At 35.1% G+C, this 14,970-nt stretch overlaps 1 protein-coding gene across 1 annotated transcript; it reads left to right on the top strand.

Annotated features, from left to right (window-relative positions):
- The first annotated feature begins 233 nt into the window (after positions 1-233).
- LOC113331423 (ABC transporter A family member 7-like) lies at positions 234-7,429 on the top strand. The gene is made up of 18 exons (XM_026578130.1): positions 234-535; positions 847-1,225; positions 1,322-1,401; positions 1,604-1,748; positions 2,214-2,333; positions 2,430-2,554; positions 2,739-2,897; positions 3,241-3,403; positions 3,488-3,613; positions 3,724-3,807; positions 4,320-4,687; positions 4,930-5,130; positions 5,264-5,373; positions 5,481-5,565; positions 5,759-5,887; positions 5,980-6,085; positions 6,199-6,287; positions 6,925-7,429. Exons 1-18 carry the CDS (start codon positions 458-460, stop codon positions 7,225-7,227), a joined length of 2,850 nt encoding a protein of 949 aa, XP_026433915.1. The 5' UTR covers positions 234-457; the 3' UTR covers positions 7,228-7,429.
- The last annotated feature ends 7,541 nt before the right edge of the window (positions 7,430-14,970 follow it).

The following is a 14,970-nucleotide window of genomic DNA, read 5'->3' as shown; positions in this document are numbered from 1 at the left end:
CTTGTACTTATAGAGAAGTAGAAACTAGAAACATCGGAACATTTCTGCTTATTCTGATAGTCGCACACCTCTAGTACAAACATTGCATTCCCGGTTTATCTTTAGGTGGAGCTAATGGCAAAAGCAAAATGATCTTCCCGAGTATCAACCGCAAAGTCTAAAATACCCTTTTACATTATTTATTCAACTCTTTTCTTAAGAGTTGATGTTTCCAATAAAAAGCGCGTAGTTTTTGTGTTGGTCACGTAATATCGATAGCTTCACTAGTTCTGACTTTGTTATAAATGGCGGAAAAAAAACTTGATTAGGCATACAGAAACTTCTTAACAATTTAATTACCAACTCCTCCCACGAAATTGAACTTCTCTCCAAGGATTTGATTCAAAACTTAACAACTATTTATTATAATTTTTATATGCATCTGTGTTAATTTTGATATCTTAGAAGGAAGCCGTTAATGGCGATTTCATCAGAAGGACACTCCAGTTTTGGGACTCAAGCTAATGCTCTGCTTCTTAAGAAGCTTACGTTCCAGGTATGGTAACATTTCATTCATTTACTTCAATCTCTAATTTTGCTTGCTTTTTTTTTTTTTGTGATTTTACAAGTGAAAATACTCTGCGCTGAAAACGATTTCGGTGTAGCTAGAGTTTCTAAATACTTCATTAATGGTTTATGGAGTTGATTTCATGGAAAAATCAAAATTCTGTTTTGGATTGAGTTATTGTGGTGATTGAATCAAACTATGTGGAGAATTTTAAAGTAAGCCTAATTTATGATATCGATTTAGAGAAACACTTTGATCAATTTGTTCTTGGTACCTTTTTTGTTCTTTTGTTGTTGCAGAAACGTAATTACAAGACGAATCTGAGGCTTGTTGCATTCCCGTTCGTTCTCTGTTTGCTTCTTGTTCTCATCCAAGTTCTCGTAGACATAGAACTAAATAAAGATAAGTTCAAGTGTGGTTGTAGATGTATTGACAAAGGAGATGGTACTTGTGAAAATGTATGTGGGATTCAGTACTCTACTTTGACGCAAGTTGCTAGTTGTCCAATTCCCAATCTTCCGGAATGGCCTGCGTTGTTGCAAGTACCACGGCCTGAATTTCGTGCTGTGAGGAATGATCTTACTCCATTTTCAGATTTGCCTCCTGAATCATGCAGAAGCACAGGTTCCTGTAAACCAGTTTTCCTTGTAACTGGGCTTAATCAAACTCTTGGGCTAAGTAATTCTCTCCCTCTTTGCCTAAATTACAAGGTATGAATAGTTTTCTTGCAGGGGTTATTGTTTGAAATTCTAATATATAACACCATCTTACCAGGTTTGGGGGAGAACTTCTACACTGGTGTTTCCAATTCAAATGGTACCGACGTTTTGGATATTCTAGCCAACAGTCTTGCGGTCTGTTTTTATTTCTCTTTTGTTCATTTTTAATAATTAGGATTACTGTTGTGCTTTAGTGAAAGAACTTATGATAGTTTGTTTCCTAATAGAAAGTGAAAGTAAGACAATATTGGCATCAGAGATAAATTACATGCTTAATTGTTTTCTTGAGATGACTTCTGCCTAATTTTAGTACTTACCTGGAGTCTTGAAATTTCAGGGGTCAGACACATACACTGAAGGTTCCAACTTTATTGAACCTGCATTCCTCTCTCAACGTCCACTGTACATATTTCAAGCTAGTTGCGCAAACTTCTCTACAGAAAGTCTTTCGATTAATTTATCTTCGATTCCAATTCCACAAGGTATACTTACTTTGACCAATGTTTCATGTTCACTCTATTTTGAACTTATGATTTATTCCATTTCTTAGGTTGTTTTAATTGAGTGTGTGGAATTAGCAAATAAGATAAGATACTGCATCTTTAGTATGGTGTTACAATCTCTGTAAAGGATATGTACACTCTGTATCCATGCAATACAATCTCTGGATCATTAACATTTTTCTATACAAAGATAGCACAAACTAAATCCCTGCCACATTGGATGGACTTCTATTTATTGTATCACATTCTTTCAGATGTCTCATGTTTTAAAAAGTTATATACAGTTGCTTCATAAGGAATTTGAAAGACTACTAAGATTATCGACATAAATTGAAAAGTGTGCGTATGATTACTTCTAGCTGTGTCAATATGATGTACTCTAGAATTGCTGATTCTACATGTACGTCCAATCAATAATTTAGTTTTTTTTTTTTTTGGAACCAGAGGTAAGATGTGTAGAAGGTTCGAATCTATGGCGTAATAGTTCTTCATCGGTAAATGATTTGTTGTACAAGGGCTACCGGCAATCAAATCCCGAAAGGAAGATTAATGAGATTGTTGCAGGTTCTTAAATAATTTGTTATCCTTTGCTCTGTGTGATTGGAGATTGTTTTAGGCGTTTTGCAGACTAACAGATGAAAATCTCATTTTATTTTGCAGCCTATGATTTCTTAAACTCAAATGATAATATCTTCAATGTGAGCATCTGGTATAACTCCACATATTCAAACGCCTCTGGTGGAGGCGTAGATGGAATGACGCGTGTTCTACGCGCTGTAAATCTGGTATTTATTCCAACTTCACAATCTTTCTTTGTTTTAAACTTGATGTAGTCTTGCTTCAACATAAAGGCATTTTTGTTCCAGAAGTTTGTTTCGGAGCCTGCTGTTCATCCAATGCGTCCCTGCATTTGATATACTACTTTTAACATCCAAGTAACATCGAGTCGCATATCTTTTGTTTATACAGGCTTCCAATGCTTATCTTCAGCACTTGAAAGGAGCTGGTGTAAAAATGCTGCTAGATTTTGTGAAAGAAATGCCAAAACAAGGATCCAAGCTGACAGTGGATTTCTCTTCTCTTCTTGGTGCGCTCTTCTTTTCGTGGGTTGTATTGCAACTTTTCCCTGTAAGTATATACTATATAAGAATTTGTGACTTTCTCTGCTATGAATTTCAGTAGTTGATGTATAGCGCACATATCATTTGTTATGAAGTATAACTTTAAATGTATTTTTTGTTTCTTCTATATCCTTGACTTTGCTTAACAACTCTAATTTTTATCGGGCTTAGACTGACAAGTCTGATTTGATGTATTAAATTCACGTTATTTATGGGTAATTCTCGTGTAGTTGCTGCTCTTACAGAGTACTTTTGGGAAGCAGTTTGAGTAGCATTTGACGTTTAATATTTTCATTTTCATTTTTTTCTTTGTAGTTCCAGTGTGTATGACGCTCTACATTTTGATGTAGGTTGTATTGACCTCTCTGGTTTATGAGAAACAACAAAATCTAAGAATCATGATGAAAATGCATGGACTCGGCGACGGTCCTTACTGGGTGATTTCGTACATGTATTTCCTTTTGCTATCAGTGGTCTACATGACGTGTTTTGTGGCATTCGGCTCTCTTATACGTAAGAAAATTGCTACTTGCCAGTGCAATTTATATGCTTTTGTTGCGGTAGCTGGAACTTAAATTATCACTTTCTTTTTTGCAGGGTTGAAATTCTTCACATTGAATGACTACAGCATACAATTCGTGTTCTATTTCATCTATGTAAACTTACAGATTTCAGTAGCTTTTCTAGTTGCAACAATTTTTGCAAATGTTAAGACTGCTGCAGGTTTGTCCCTTCGCACAGCTAACAAATATAATAATATTTAATGACTGAGAGGCTGACTCTAATTTACCTGATTCATCACATACTTACAACTTGGAATTTGATAATTGCAGTAATAGGTCATATCTGTGTTTTTGGATCGGGGCTCTTAGGAGGTTATCTCTTTCAATTTTTCGTGGAAGACGATTCCTTTCCAAGTGAGCGACTTTATTCAGTACAAGAGATTATAGAGAGAAAATTCACTTGGTCTTGGCACATTCTTGGGCCTATTAGGTTTGAGCTTACTGAATATCATAACTATTTACCTCTACAAAATTTTGCACAATCAATGTAGTGGTGCAGTATCAGTCCCAAATTAACTTTCCCAAGTTATCAGATTAACCTATTCCCTTGAACTTTTGTCATACTTTTTCGTTGATTGGTCATTGTCATGTTTTTTTGTTGATTGGTCAAGAGAATGTGATAGATCAAATTAGAAATCGTGTTGATAGATTTTGGGCTAGTTGATTCTAGGCAGGATCTATATATGATATGGTGATTCTCATAACGTGCATCATGAATCAAGTGATGCCTACTATCGACGTACTACTCTTCCATTGTTGTCCTACTCTCTTTTTTTGACATGACATTGTAGTGCTACTCTTCCATTTATCTAAATTATATTAAATCTATATGGTGCTTCTCCCGACTAACTTTTACTTTGTTGTAGGAGGATGGATTATCGTATTGGAGATTTTTCCTGGCTTTGCTCTCTATCGCGGGTTGTATGAATTTGCCCAGTATGCACTCACTGGTAATACAATGGGAATTGATGGGATGCGTTGGAAAGATTTGAGTGATGGCACAAATGGGATGAAAGAAGTGTTAATTATCATGCTCGTGGAGTGGTTGGTAGTGCTTTGTTTTGCATTTTATTTGGATCAAGTTGCGTCTTCGGGTAGTGGAGTTAAAAAACACCCTCTCTATTTTCTGAAGAACTGGAACAAAAAGCGTTCATCGTCATTTCGAAGGCCAAGTCTGCAGAGGCAGGATTCAAAAGTTTTTGTTGAAGTAGACAAACCTGATGTTTCCCAGGAGGTAACCTTATTCAGTTCACAAATGTTTCTTGTTGTCATATAAGTTACATGGTAAATGTGTTCACCTGCAGGTATGGATACTACCTAGAATACCTAGGTCACTATGGAGTTTTTAGAGACTTATAACTCTATTAATGAACTTCCATTAAATAACTATTTTTGGCCATCAAAATTAGTGTCACCAGGTGTGCTCCTATCATGGTATTGACATAACTATTTTCCCATGTTCTTTTTTGTATGCAGAGGGAGAAGGTTGAGCAATTATTGCTAGATCCCCAAGCAAGTCATGCAATTGTCGTTGATAACATCAAAAAGGTTTATCCAGGGACAGATGGAAATCCTGATAAGGCTGCTGTTAGAGGGTTGTCTCTTGCTTTGCCTCGAGGAGAATGTTTCGGAATGCTTGGTCCTAATGGTGCCGGTAAAACCTCTTTCATCAGTATGGTGAGTAGAAAAAAGCACAGTTTGGTTTCTTAATTCTGGTGGTTACATTTCATCCAAAACCTTTTGGGGCGCCTCATCAGTATAGAATGTTGATTCGCTAGACAACCTCAAAGACTTATCATGTCTTTAACAGATGATTGGGCTAACAACACCAACCTCTGGCATGGCATTAGTTGAGGGCTTGGACATACGAACTGACATGGATAAGATATATACCAGCATGGGTGTATGCCCTCAGCATGAGTAAACATAACTTTCCTGTTTTGATCTTGGTTGAGGCACCTTGAATTCAGATAATACTTGCATCATTAGATTCAACTGAATTATGTTCTTTTGATTGGCAATGACAGCTTGCTCTGGGAGATTCTAACAGGTAGAGAGCACCTTATGTTTTATGGAAGACTGAAGAACCTCAAGGGTGCTGCTTTGACACAAGTGAGTTTATTATTCGTGCCAGGATCATTGTTATTAGGGTGGTAATTCTGCTTTTTCTTTTGCAAAAATAGAAAAGTACGAAAGTGATTATATGAAATTCTAATTAAGATTATAATGGCCTAGGAAAACATGTAGTTGTCATCTTCCTCATCACATGTTGAGTTGTTCTTTTTATTTATCTCTCCTGTTGTAGGCTGTGGAAGAATCTCTGAAGAGTGTAAACCTGTTTCATGGAGGTGTGGGTGATAAACAAGCTGGAAAATACAGTGGTGGAATGAAGAGGCGGCTTAGTGTTGCAATTTCTCTAATTGGCGACCCTAAAGTGTGTCTTAAATCTGTGCTGTTTAACCTCCAATGCTTGCTCTCATGTTTGATATTGCATCTTACGTTGTCTCTCTTATGTCATTGTGAAAGGTTGTATATATGGACGAGCCTAGTACCGGACTGGATCCAGCTTCAAGAAACAATCTGTGGAATGTAGTTAAACGTGCAAAGGAAAACCGCGCTATTATTCTCACTAGTACGTAACTTCTTTACCAACACTGTTCTTTATATCAGTCTTACAAACGGGGTGGTAAAAAGGAAACATATTTCTTAACATGTTGCTAACAAAAGAAAGTGTGGCGATTTTAGCTCATTCCATGGAAGAGGCAGAGGTACTATGTGATCGATTGGGGATTTTCGTGGATGGAAGCTTACAGTGCGTGGGAAATCCCAAGGAGGTATACTTTATTTCCACATAAATTTTGTCGGTCTGTTCCAGTTAAAAATATCTACACTGGAGGTGTTCCAAATTTCTAAAGGTCTGTTTTTATTACTCCCTCCGTTCTTTTTTAATAGGCCAGTTTTGTTTTTAACGAAATTTAAGGAAATTAAGAGAACTAATCATTGAAAGTGGTCCTCATGACACTTGTCAATAAAAGAATTAAAGTGAAATGGTCCCCATGACACTTGTTAGCAAAAGAAGTAAAGTGAAGTGGTGCACATGACACTTGTCATCAAAAGAAGTTAAGAGAAAAATGGTCCCAAAAAATTAAAATAACATTTGACTTTCCCAATTAGGAAACTTGCCTATTTTTTTGAAACTTTTATTTATAGAAACTGGCCTATTAAAAAAGAACGGAGGGAGTATAAATGAAGCCAACTAATCCGAATACGGAAATTTATACGCTTTGTTTTGGTAAAATTACAATTTTCTCAAGTACATTGTTCTCTTCTTATTCTGGCTTTCGGATCACGTATCTAGGTTTGCCACGATTCACGATTTAGGATATAGAATTCATAAATCAATCATTTTGGCACATTGCATATAGAATTCATAAATCTTTATCCGCTACTAATATTTGTTATGACTGGCAGTTAAAAGGAAGATATGGAGGATCGTATGTGTTTACAATGACGACATCATCTAATCAGGATGAAGAGGAAGTGGAGAACTTAGTCCGCGGACTCTCTCCAAACGCAAACAAAATCTATAATATATCTGGAACCCAGAAATTTGAACTACCCAAGCAAGAGGTCAGAATTGCAGATGTTTTTGCGGCAGTTGAAAATGCAAAGAGAAAATTCACGATAAATGCTTGGGGTCTAGCTGATACGACTTTAGAAGACGTCTTCATTAAGGTCGCCCGGGGTGCTCAAGCATTCCAAACACTATCCTGATATACTCTTGATCAACTCCCTTGTACTAGTAATTCTTTTTCCTATCTCCTATTGATAGACCGACCTACATAATCCATAAGTTTGACATTTTTGTTGCTATTGTACGCTGTCCAGTATGTATGTTCTTGTAAAACTTTACATATCTTTGATGTACTCTTGCCAAATATATACATATACGAAGTTAATATTTTGGTTTGTTGCATTTATGTTGGCAATTTGATTTTGTGATATCATCTGGGAGCTGAAAAGATATACTTAAGCTTTATGAAAGAGCTTGGCATAAAGTATTTTCAAAGAGAGACCGTCTGAAATCTGGTTTGACAATTCTTGGCAAGTGGCTGGTAGTTGTGCATAAGGATGGTGGATAGACTCATAGACATAGCAAAGAAGAGATTTCTGCCTGAGCTGTTAAATTAATTGGCAAAAGATTAAGTTCGACTCGTAATTGCGCGACAAGTAGTTGACGCAATGGAATGTAAATTTGGACAACCACGCAGTTGATTATACAAATTCGGCATAGAAATTATATTTATATAGAGGGACCTATCTATACAAGATTGGACCAATTATATTTATATTTTCCCCACTAAGTAGGAAATACCATATGGTCCTAGAAATAATATATTAGAGAGAATCTAGTCCAGTTGACTCAGTCAACTGTCTGTTTGGTCCTTTTTGGAAAAATAAATTATACTTTGGTCCTAAAAATTATGGTTTGGTCCTGGGATGATATCATGGATGATGTAAATGTCATCTTGTAGTGGCGGAAATACCCTTTTGGATAAGGACCACATATATAGTCAAAAAGTAAGAGAAAATAAATCATACTTAGATTTACTTTCTCTCTCCTATATTTTCAGATCTAGAATTTCTCTTTCTTTTTCTTGTTTTTTTCTTCCTGCTAGAAGCTAACAATGGCGTCTCCACTTTCTTTTCTTTTTTTCTCTTCCTGCTGCTGCTGTAACAATGGTGATTCGAAGGCGAAAAACATGTTTATTTGTTGTTGTTGCGGTTGTATATGATGAAAACGATTTACAACGAACTCATCTGCTGTTGTTGAAGAAGATGAGTTATAGGATTTTTTTCTTCTCTACTGATGATGTAGACGATGAAGATGATGAAGATGAGTGTTGTTGATGATGAAGAAGATGAAGATGACGGAGTTCATTTCTGGAATGAACTGGTTTGTGATGAATATTTTTTGATGTTTTTTCGTCTGTTTTGTTGCTGCTGATGATGGAGACGACGAAGATGATGAAGATGAGTGCTGGTGATGATGAAGAAGATGAAGATAACAGAGTTCATTTCTGGAACGAACTCTGGTTTGTGATGAATATTTTTCATGTTTTTTCGTCTGTTTTATTGGTGCCGATTTTTGATTTTTTGATGTTTGCTGCTCGTGTTGAAGATCTTGAATTTGATGTTTTTCTGCTGGTGTTGAAGAATGATGAAGACGAAGATGAAGTTAAGTTTTTATATGGAGTTCATTTCTGGAATGAACTCTGTTTTCTTAGGTTTTTATATGGAGTTCATTTCTGGAATGAACTCTGGTTTTTTTAGGTTTTTATATTGAGTTCATTTCTGGAATGAACTCTGTTTTTTTAGGTTTTGATATGGAGTTCATTTCTGGAATGAACTCTGGTTTTTTTAGGTTTTGATATGGAGTTCATTTCTGGAATGAACTCTGTTTATTTAGGTTTTTATATGGAGTTCATTTCTGGAATGAACTCTGGTTTTTTTAGGTTTTATATGGAGTTCATTTATGGAATGAACTATGTTTTTTTAGGTTTTTATATGGAGTTGATTTCTGGAATGAACTCTGTACTTTTTAAGTTTTTATATGGAGTTCATTTTTGGAATGAACTCTGGTTTATATAGGTGATTTCTGAAAAAATAAGTATAAATTAACAGGAGTTCATTTTGACGAATGAACTGCTACAAAAAAAAACAAGTCGAAATTAACACGGAAAGGTACTTTTGTCCATTTAATATTTTTAAATAATTATGGACCAAACAGTAAAATCTTTTGACCAAAGGACTAAACTGACATGGGCCCACCTAAAAAAGGACCAAACGACATTTTTTCCTTTTTCTTTTAAGTTCAAATGACGAAGAATTTGAAGCCAATATTTTGATGAAATCCTATTATTGGGGCTGTAAAAGTTTTTTTTTTGGGGGGTTACATGGGGTCATGAAATAGTAATAGCGAACACCCCATATCCAAATCTTTTACATAAACTTAATTAACATCAGTTGTTAACCGATAAACAACCAAGGGGAGGAGGAGGAAGAATTTGGGGGGGAAATTGGAAATGAGTGATTCAAACAAGACTTTTGATGTAGGTGAATCCTCATCTTCAAAATACGATAACATATTAATACCCATCAACAACGATCAGTTCTTTGCTGATTATTCAGAAAACCATGATTTTTTTTTCTCAAACTCAACATAAGCATTATGAACCTTGCTACGATTTCGAAGGACCAATACAAGAATAAGAAAAAAATTGAAGAAACAACTGCTCAAGATAACCAGGTATACCTTTAATCAAACTAGAATTTCAGTTTTGAAGGTTAGAGTAGCAAGAAGTTTCTATTTTTTTTATTCTGAAAACCCTAGGTTTCTAGTCGCCAGGTCCAATCACAGCTGGGAAACCATGAACTCCTGGCCGTTATTATGTTTAGCGGCTCGTTCTTGATGAACTCCCAGCTATTACCAAAGACTTACGGATGGAATGATAAAAAGTCATAGCCGTAAATTTCCAGATTTTTCATACGTGCATGGGAAGTATTAAATGCTATTTAATACTATCGGCGGCGGCTGAGTTTCCTGTCCGTAAACATTAAATGCTATTTAATGTTGTCGGCACCAGTTGGGATACCCAACCATATATTATTTCAACGGCCTAGTCACCTGGACGTTTTTGTTTTACGGCTCGGTTTCTAGGCCATAAGTTGAACCATCCAAACATTCTCAGATTACAGGTCAATTTACGGCCCGAAACTACTGGCTATAAACTGTTTTACGGTTTGAATTTCCCCTGTCGACCCAACCGTTTTCTATTTTTTTAGATTTATTTTTGACAAATGATGTGATATATTTCATTTTATTATAGATTGTACTGTGCAATCCGATGGAAGACTAACATGTGGTTATGGAAGACCAACCCCTACCTGTGCAAGTTTCGGAGGACACAAGTGCTCACCATGCACACAACTATGATTGGAAAGATATGGACGATACAAAGGAGTGGGCTTCATCACCAGGGATGAAAAAGATGTTCATAATAGTCCATATATAATAAACAAGTTACAGACACCAATTTTCAAATGGTTTGCGAGTGTTGTGGAAAGTATGAGAGTCATTGGAAAAAGGGTAGTGAGTATAAACCAAAGAGCACGAGGAAGAAAGGATATCATAATACAAAGAAGTGTGGATTCCCTTTTAAGCTTAAATTTAAATTTAACAAGAAGAAGAAAGTGTGGTTTATGCTTAAAGTCGTCTCGGGTTATCAAAATCATCCTATTCCGGAGAGTTTGATCAACCATCTTTATCTGGCAAGGCTCAACCCCTTAGAAAAGGAGTTAGTACATGTGTTGAGTAAAAGACGCATAAGACCTAATTATATTCTTAGTGGCATGAAGGTGTTAAACCCCCAAGACCCATCTTCAATGGCAATTATCTATAATGAAAGAGAAAAATTTATAAATGAGACATGGAAAGAGAGAGTGCTTATGCAAGTGAACCTATGTATTTTGAAGGGTGATACTAAATAATGATAAGAATGTATTTTGAAGGGTGGTGATTGTAAGTAAACCTATGTATTTTGAATCCTTCATTATAAATGAGAAATCTAATTTGCTCTTATTATATTTTTGGAAAACCAAAGATATTGGTTATTTAGAGGTGCTTGCGGATAGGTTTTACGCCGACACGACCTAGCCGTAATTAATCAATGACCCGGAAATCATCTTTTCGCATATTTACGGCTGAAAAACCTAGCAATAATCAAATTTACGGCTTGAAATGCTACCCGTTATTCTGAATTCTGGCAGATTTACGACTAGTAATGCTAGCCGAAAGTTATGTTACGGATGTTATCTCAGCGGATTGAACTATACGGCTAGGTTATTCAAAGGGTTAACCTAGCCGTAAAGCACCCTGTATTGTCATTATCAAATTTTCAGTCTGTTATACTTAAACAAGAATCTGATAAATTGAAACACTACCATCCATTCATTCAAGGTAAATTAATAATATCCAATTACTTAAAACAAACAAAATCCACCCAAATCCATAACCCTAAAACATACTAAAACTAAGTCTTGTATAATGAAAAGCTGAAATGACTTAAACAAGTACATAAACCACTCATCCACTACGACTGAAATTCTTAGGAATATCCTTAGAAGATGATGCAAGAATTATGGGGAGTCTGGAAACCACTCATCCAATCATCCTCGTTGTTAGTATAAAGATTATCCTTCGTTGAATTATGTAACTCCTGAAGCCTGAGAAGCATTGTTTTTTGTTGATCGCAATCCAAATATAAAACCTCCTGAATATTACGGGTCAGGACCCTGGCCAGCCACTTAGCGCTCGCTTGACCTATTTTCATATCAAGTTCACATCCTTCAATCAATAGTTGTACATAATTTGAAAAACTTATACAAAATTAAGAATGAAGAAGTTAGCATACGAACCACCATCTTAGTAATATCACACATTGCTTGTTCCTGTGGTTCTTTCTTCTTTTCACTTTCTTGGTTCCTAAAAATGGTGCAAAACATATAAAAAGATGGAAAGAATTCACCATACACTAATATATCTACGGTTAGGAAAAAACAAACGACCCGTCCGTAAAACAATACATCGGCTGGGAAATAATCTGTGAGCAAAAGTTCGGCTAGGAAACACAAAAATGGTTGGGAAAATACAGTTCCAACGGGGAAATTCCCAGGCGAAACATTCATCACCCAAATAAGTTTTTGCATACACAAGACTAATTATGGTTGGAAAGTCCCATCCGTGAAGACAAACTCACGGCTGAGATCTCAAATTTTCCCAACCGTGTGAATACTTTAGGGATGGGAGTTCTTAATGTCCCAGCCATGATCACGACATTACAGCTAGGAAGCTAGGAACTCCTAGCCATGAACGTCTTAAGAAACCTTTTTTGAAAACCCTAAAATCATTGATCGAACCTATTTCCCAATCTAACACTAAAATAACTGGTGGGTTCTTCGATTCTTACCCAGTAGGAGCCATTTGTATAGGATTCACTAGTGTTTGAATAGATTGGTTGACCACATCTCCATTAAATGAAACATCAATAACTTGCCCTGTTTCAGAATCAGGGTTCAGTCAGCCTGGTCTTGTCACTATTGATCTTGGTGCCATCTTAAGAATCAACTTGAGTAGAATCGAATCAACTTGACTTGTTTGAAGAATCGATGGAGAAGAGAGGAAGATATGTTTAGGTTTTGAAGAGTGTTTTTGAGAAGAAAAAGAGAGAAAATGAAGAGTAATTTGATGTGATAAAAGGGTTTTGATTTTTGGTTTTGATTTAGGATTAAGTTTTGATTTTAATTAATTTTATTAGGAAAGGGAAAATCTGATTTTGAGTCACACAAGGACCCCCTATCCATATTTTGGTTATACAAATCATATTAAGCCCAAAATCCTATTGATGATATTTTCTTCTTATTAAACTCTAGATTCTTACAAAAAAATGAGCATAATCGAAAACATATATAATACCATCATATGCCACTTTGAAAATCAACCTTTAAAAATTATATATTGTGGGTGTTTTCCCACCTTTATTATGAAAACTTATTATTATTGGAGCTGTAAAAGGAATAGACGCTTGCAAAGAGTCGACTGAAGTAAGAAATGGGGCCTCCCCCACCAAGATGATTGGACTTGCCGGTTCCTTACTCTAACAAGTAAGTAAACAACTTAGGCCAATATCCATATTAGTCTCAGAGATCATGAGAATGAATCAAGATAAATTACGTCAAAAGAAAATCCTTGAAACTGTTCATGCGATCCGGTGATTCAAATTTAATTAAGGTAAGAGGTTCAAACCTTATGAGAGGGGCTTCTTTCAAATTTATAACAAGAGATTTGAATATTCTAATGCGTATATGGGACCTAATACCCTTAGTCTAAATAAACCAAAACCCAATATTCATCGAAAAACATAGAAAAAAAAGTAAATCAAGAATGTAAAACATAGTTTGGCTAACTTTGCCTATGTAAGTGACGGTTCAGATTTGTCCTCACAAGAGATAAATGTAGGGATGTAGTCGTTTGTCCTAAGTGATGGTTGTGATTGGGATTAGAATGCATCTAACGGACAAAATTTATCATGTCATTAAGGTTCCATAATTCTTCATAATAAATACTCTATTAATTTTCCATGATAATACTTATTAAATGTTAAATTAAAAATGATAATATATAAATTATTCTACTAATGATGATAATAAATATATTTTTGTTAGCTAATACTTAGGATTAGTTTGGTATTTCTACGAGATTTACCAAAGTTCTTTTCCGACGTACGTTACTGTGTCGAACTATGTAAAAAAAACAATTGAATGGTTTCCAATGTACGTTACTGTCCCGACCGAGCTCTGTAAGAAAAAGCAATTGAATGGTTGCAAATTATAAATTAAAAATAAACTACTTAAAAAAGCAATCAAATGGTGTCTGAGAAAATATCAGGTTCAACTATAGTTAGTGAGAAAATGCAAAAGCAGGCATATCTCTGAAAATTGTTTATTCTATTTTATTGTGCTTAAAATATGTAAAAATTTCTACTATTAGAGTACATATATGTAATATTAAATTAACTAATTAGTATTGTTGTTAAAAAAATTTTCTTAACCACTTTTTAAAAGTCAATAATTGCTTAATATTTATTGCTGATAAATTAAAATATATTGATACAGTATAACATAAAATGTAATTTGAAAATAAAAAATAATTATATTTAAAGAATAAAATATAACGAATAAAAATTGGTGAAATATAGATTCAAGGATAATTTTTGTCTGTTATAAAAAAAGATGGGACATAATTGGAAAATAAAATACGAAATTAGAATGAACTATATCATTTTCTTTTGAAGCTTTTCAAAGCTCCTTCTCCCACACTTTTAAAATTGATAGATTTTGGAAGTGTTTTGCATAAGAAACACTTTATGAAATCTTCACCAAGCACTAGGATGAAAATAAGCTATGAATATGTTTTCAAAGTACTTTTCTTTTTAAAGAAAAAAAAGTAGTACCAAACTTGGTTAGACTGGCTAACAACTATATAAGTGGACCATAGTGACGATGGCAAGTATCAGTGCCCAGTGAGTAATTTCGCATCGTCTCACGTATTTCTTGATAAATGGTTTAACGTTATTTTTATTCAATGATTATGGATAACAGAGTTTGTTGTTTGTGGAGCATATTGTTATTAGGTTAAGTACTTAACGATTTGACTTACTAACTAATCATGGTTTTATTATTTTTATGCAACGAATAACCTCACATTTAGAAGCGTAATGTCGTACAATGTAATGGTCTGACCCTTTGCCGATAATGTCCTCACTTAGCCACTGCGGTCATCTGACATCATGGGGTTTTCAATGGCTGCGGTCATCGAGCAACAGCTTCTCATGAGGTCACCCATCTCAGGATTACTCAATACCGAGCATGCTTAACTATAGAGAATTTTCGCCAACT

The sequence above is a fragment of the Papaver somniferum genome, unplaced genomic scaffold (genome assembly GCF_003573695.1).
Source record: "Papaver somniferum cultivar HN1 unplaced genomic scaffold, ASM357369v1 unplaced-scaffold_125, whole genome shotgun sequence".
In the NCBI taxonomy this organism is placed as follows: domain Eukaryota; kingdom Viridiplantae; phylum Streptophyta; class Magnoliopsida; order Ranunculales; family Papaveraceae; genus Papaver; species Papaver somniferum.
This window is presented reverse-complemented; position numbering and strand designations above follow the sequence as displayed.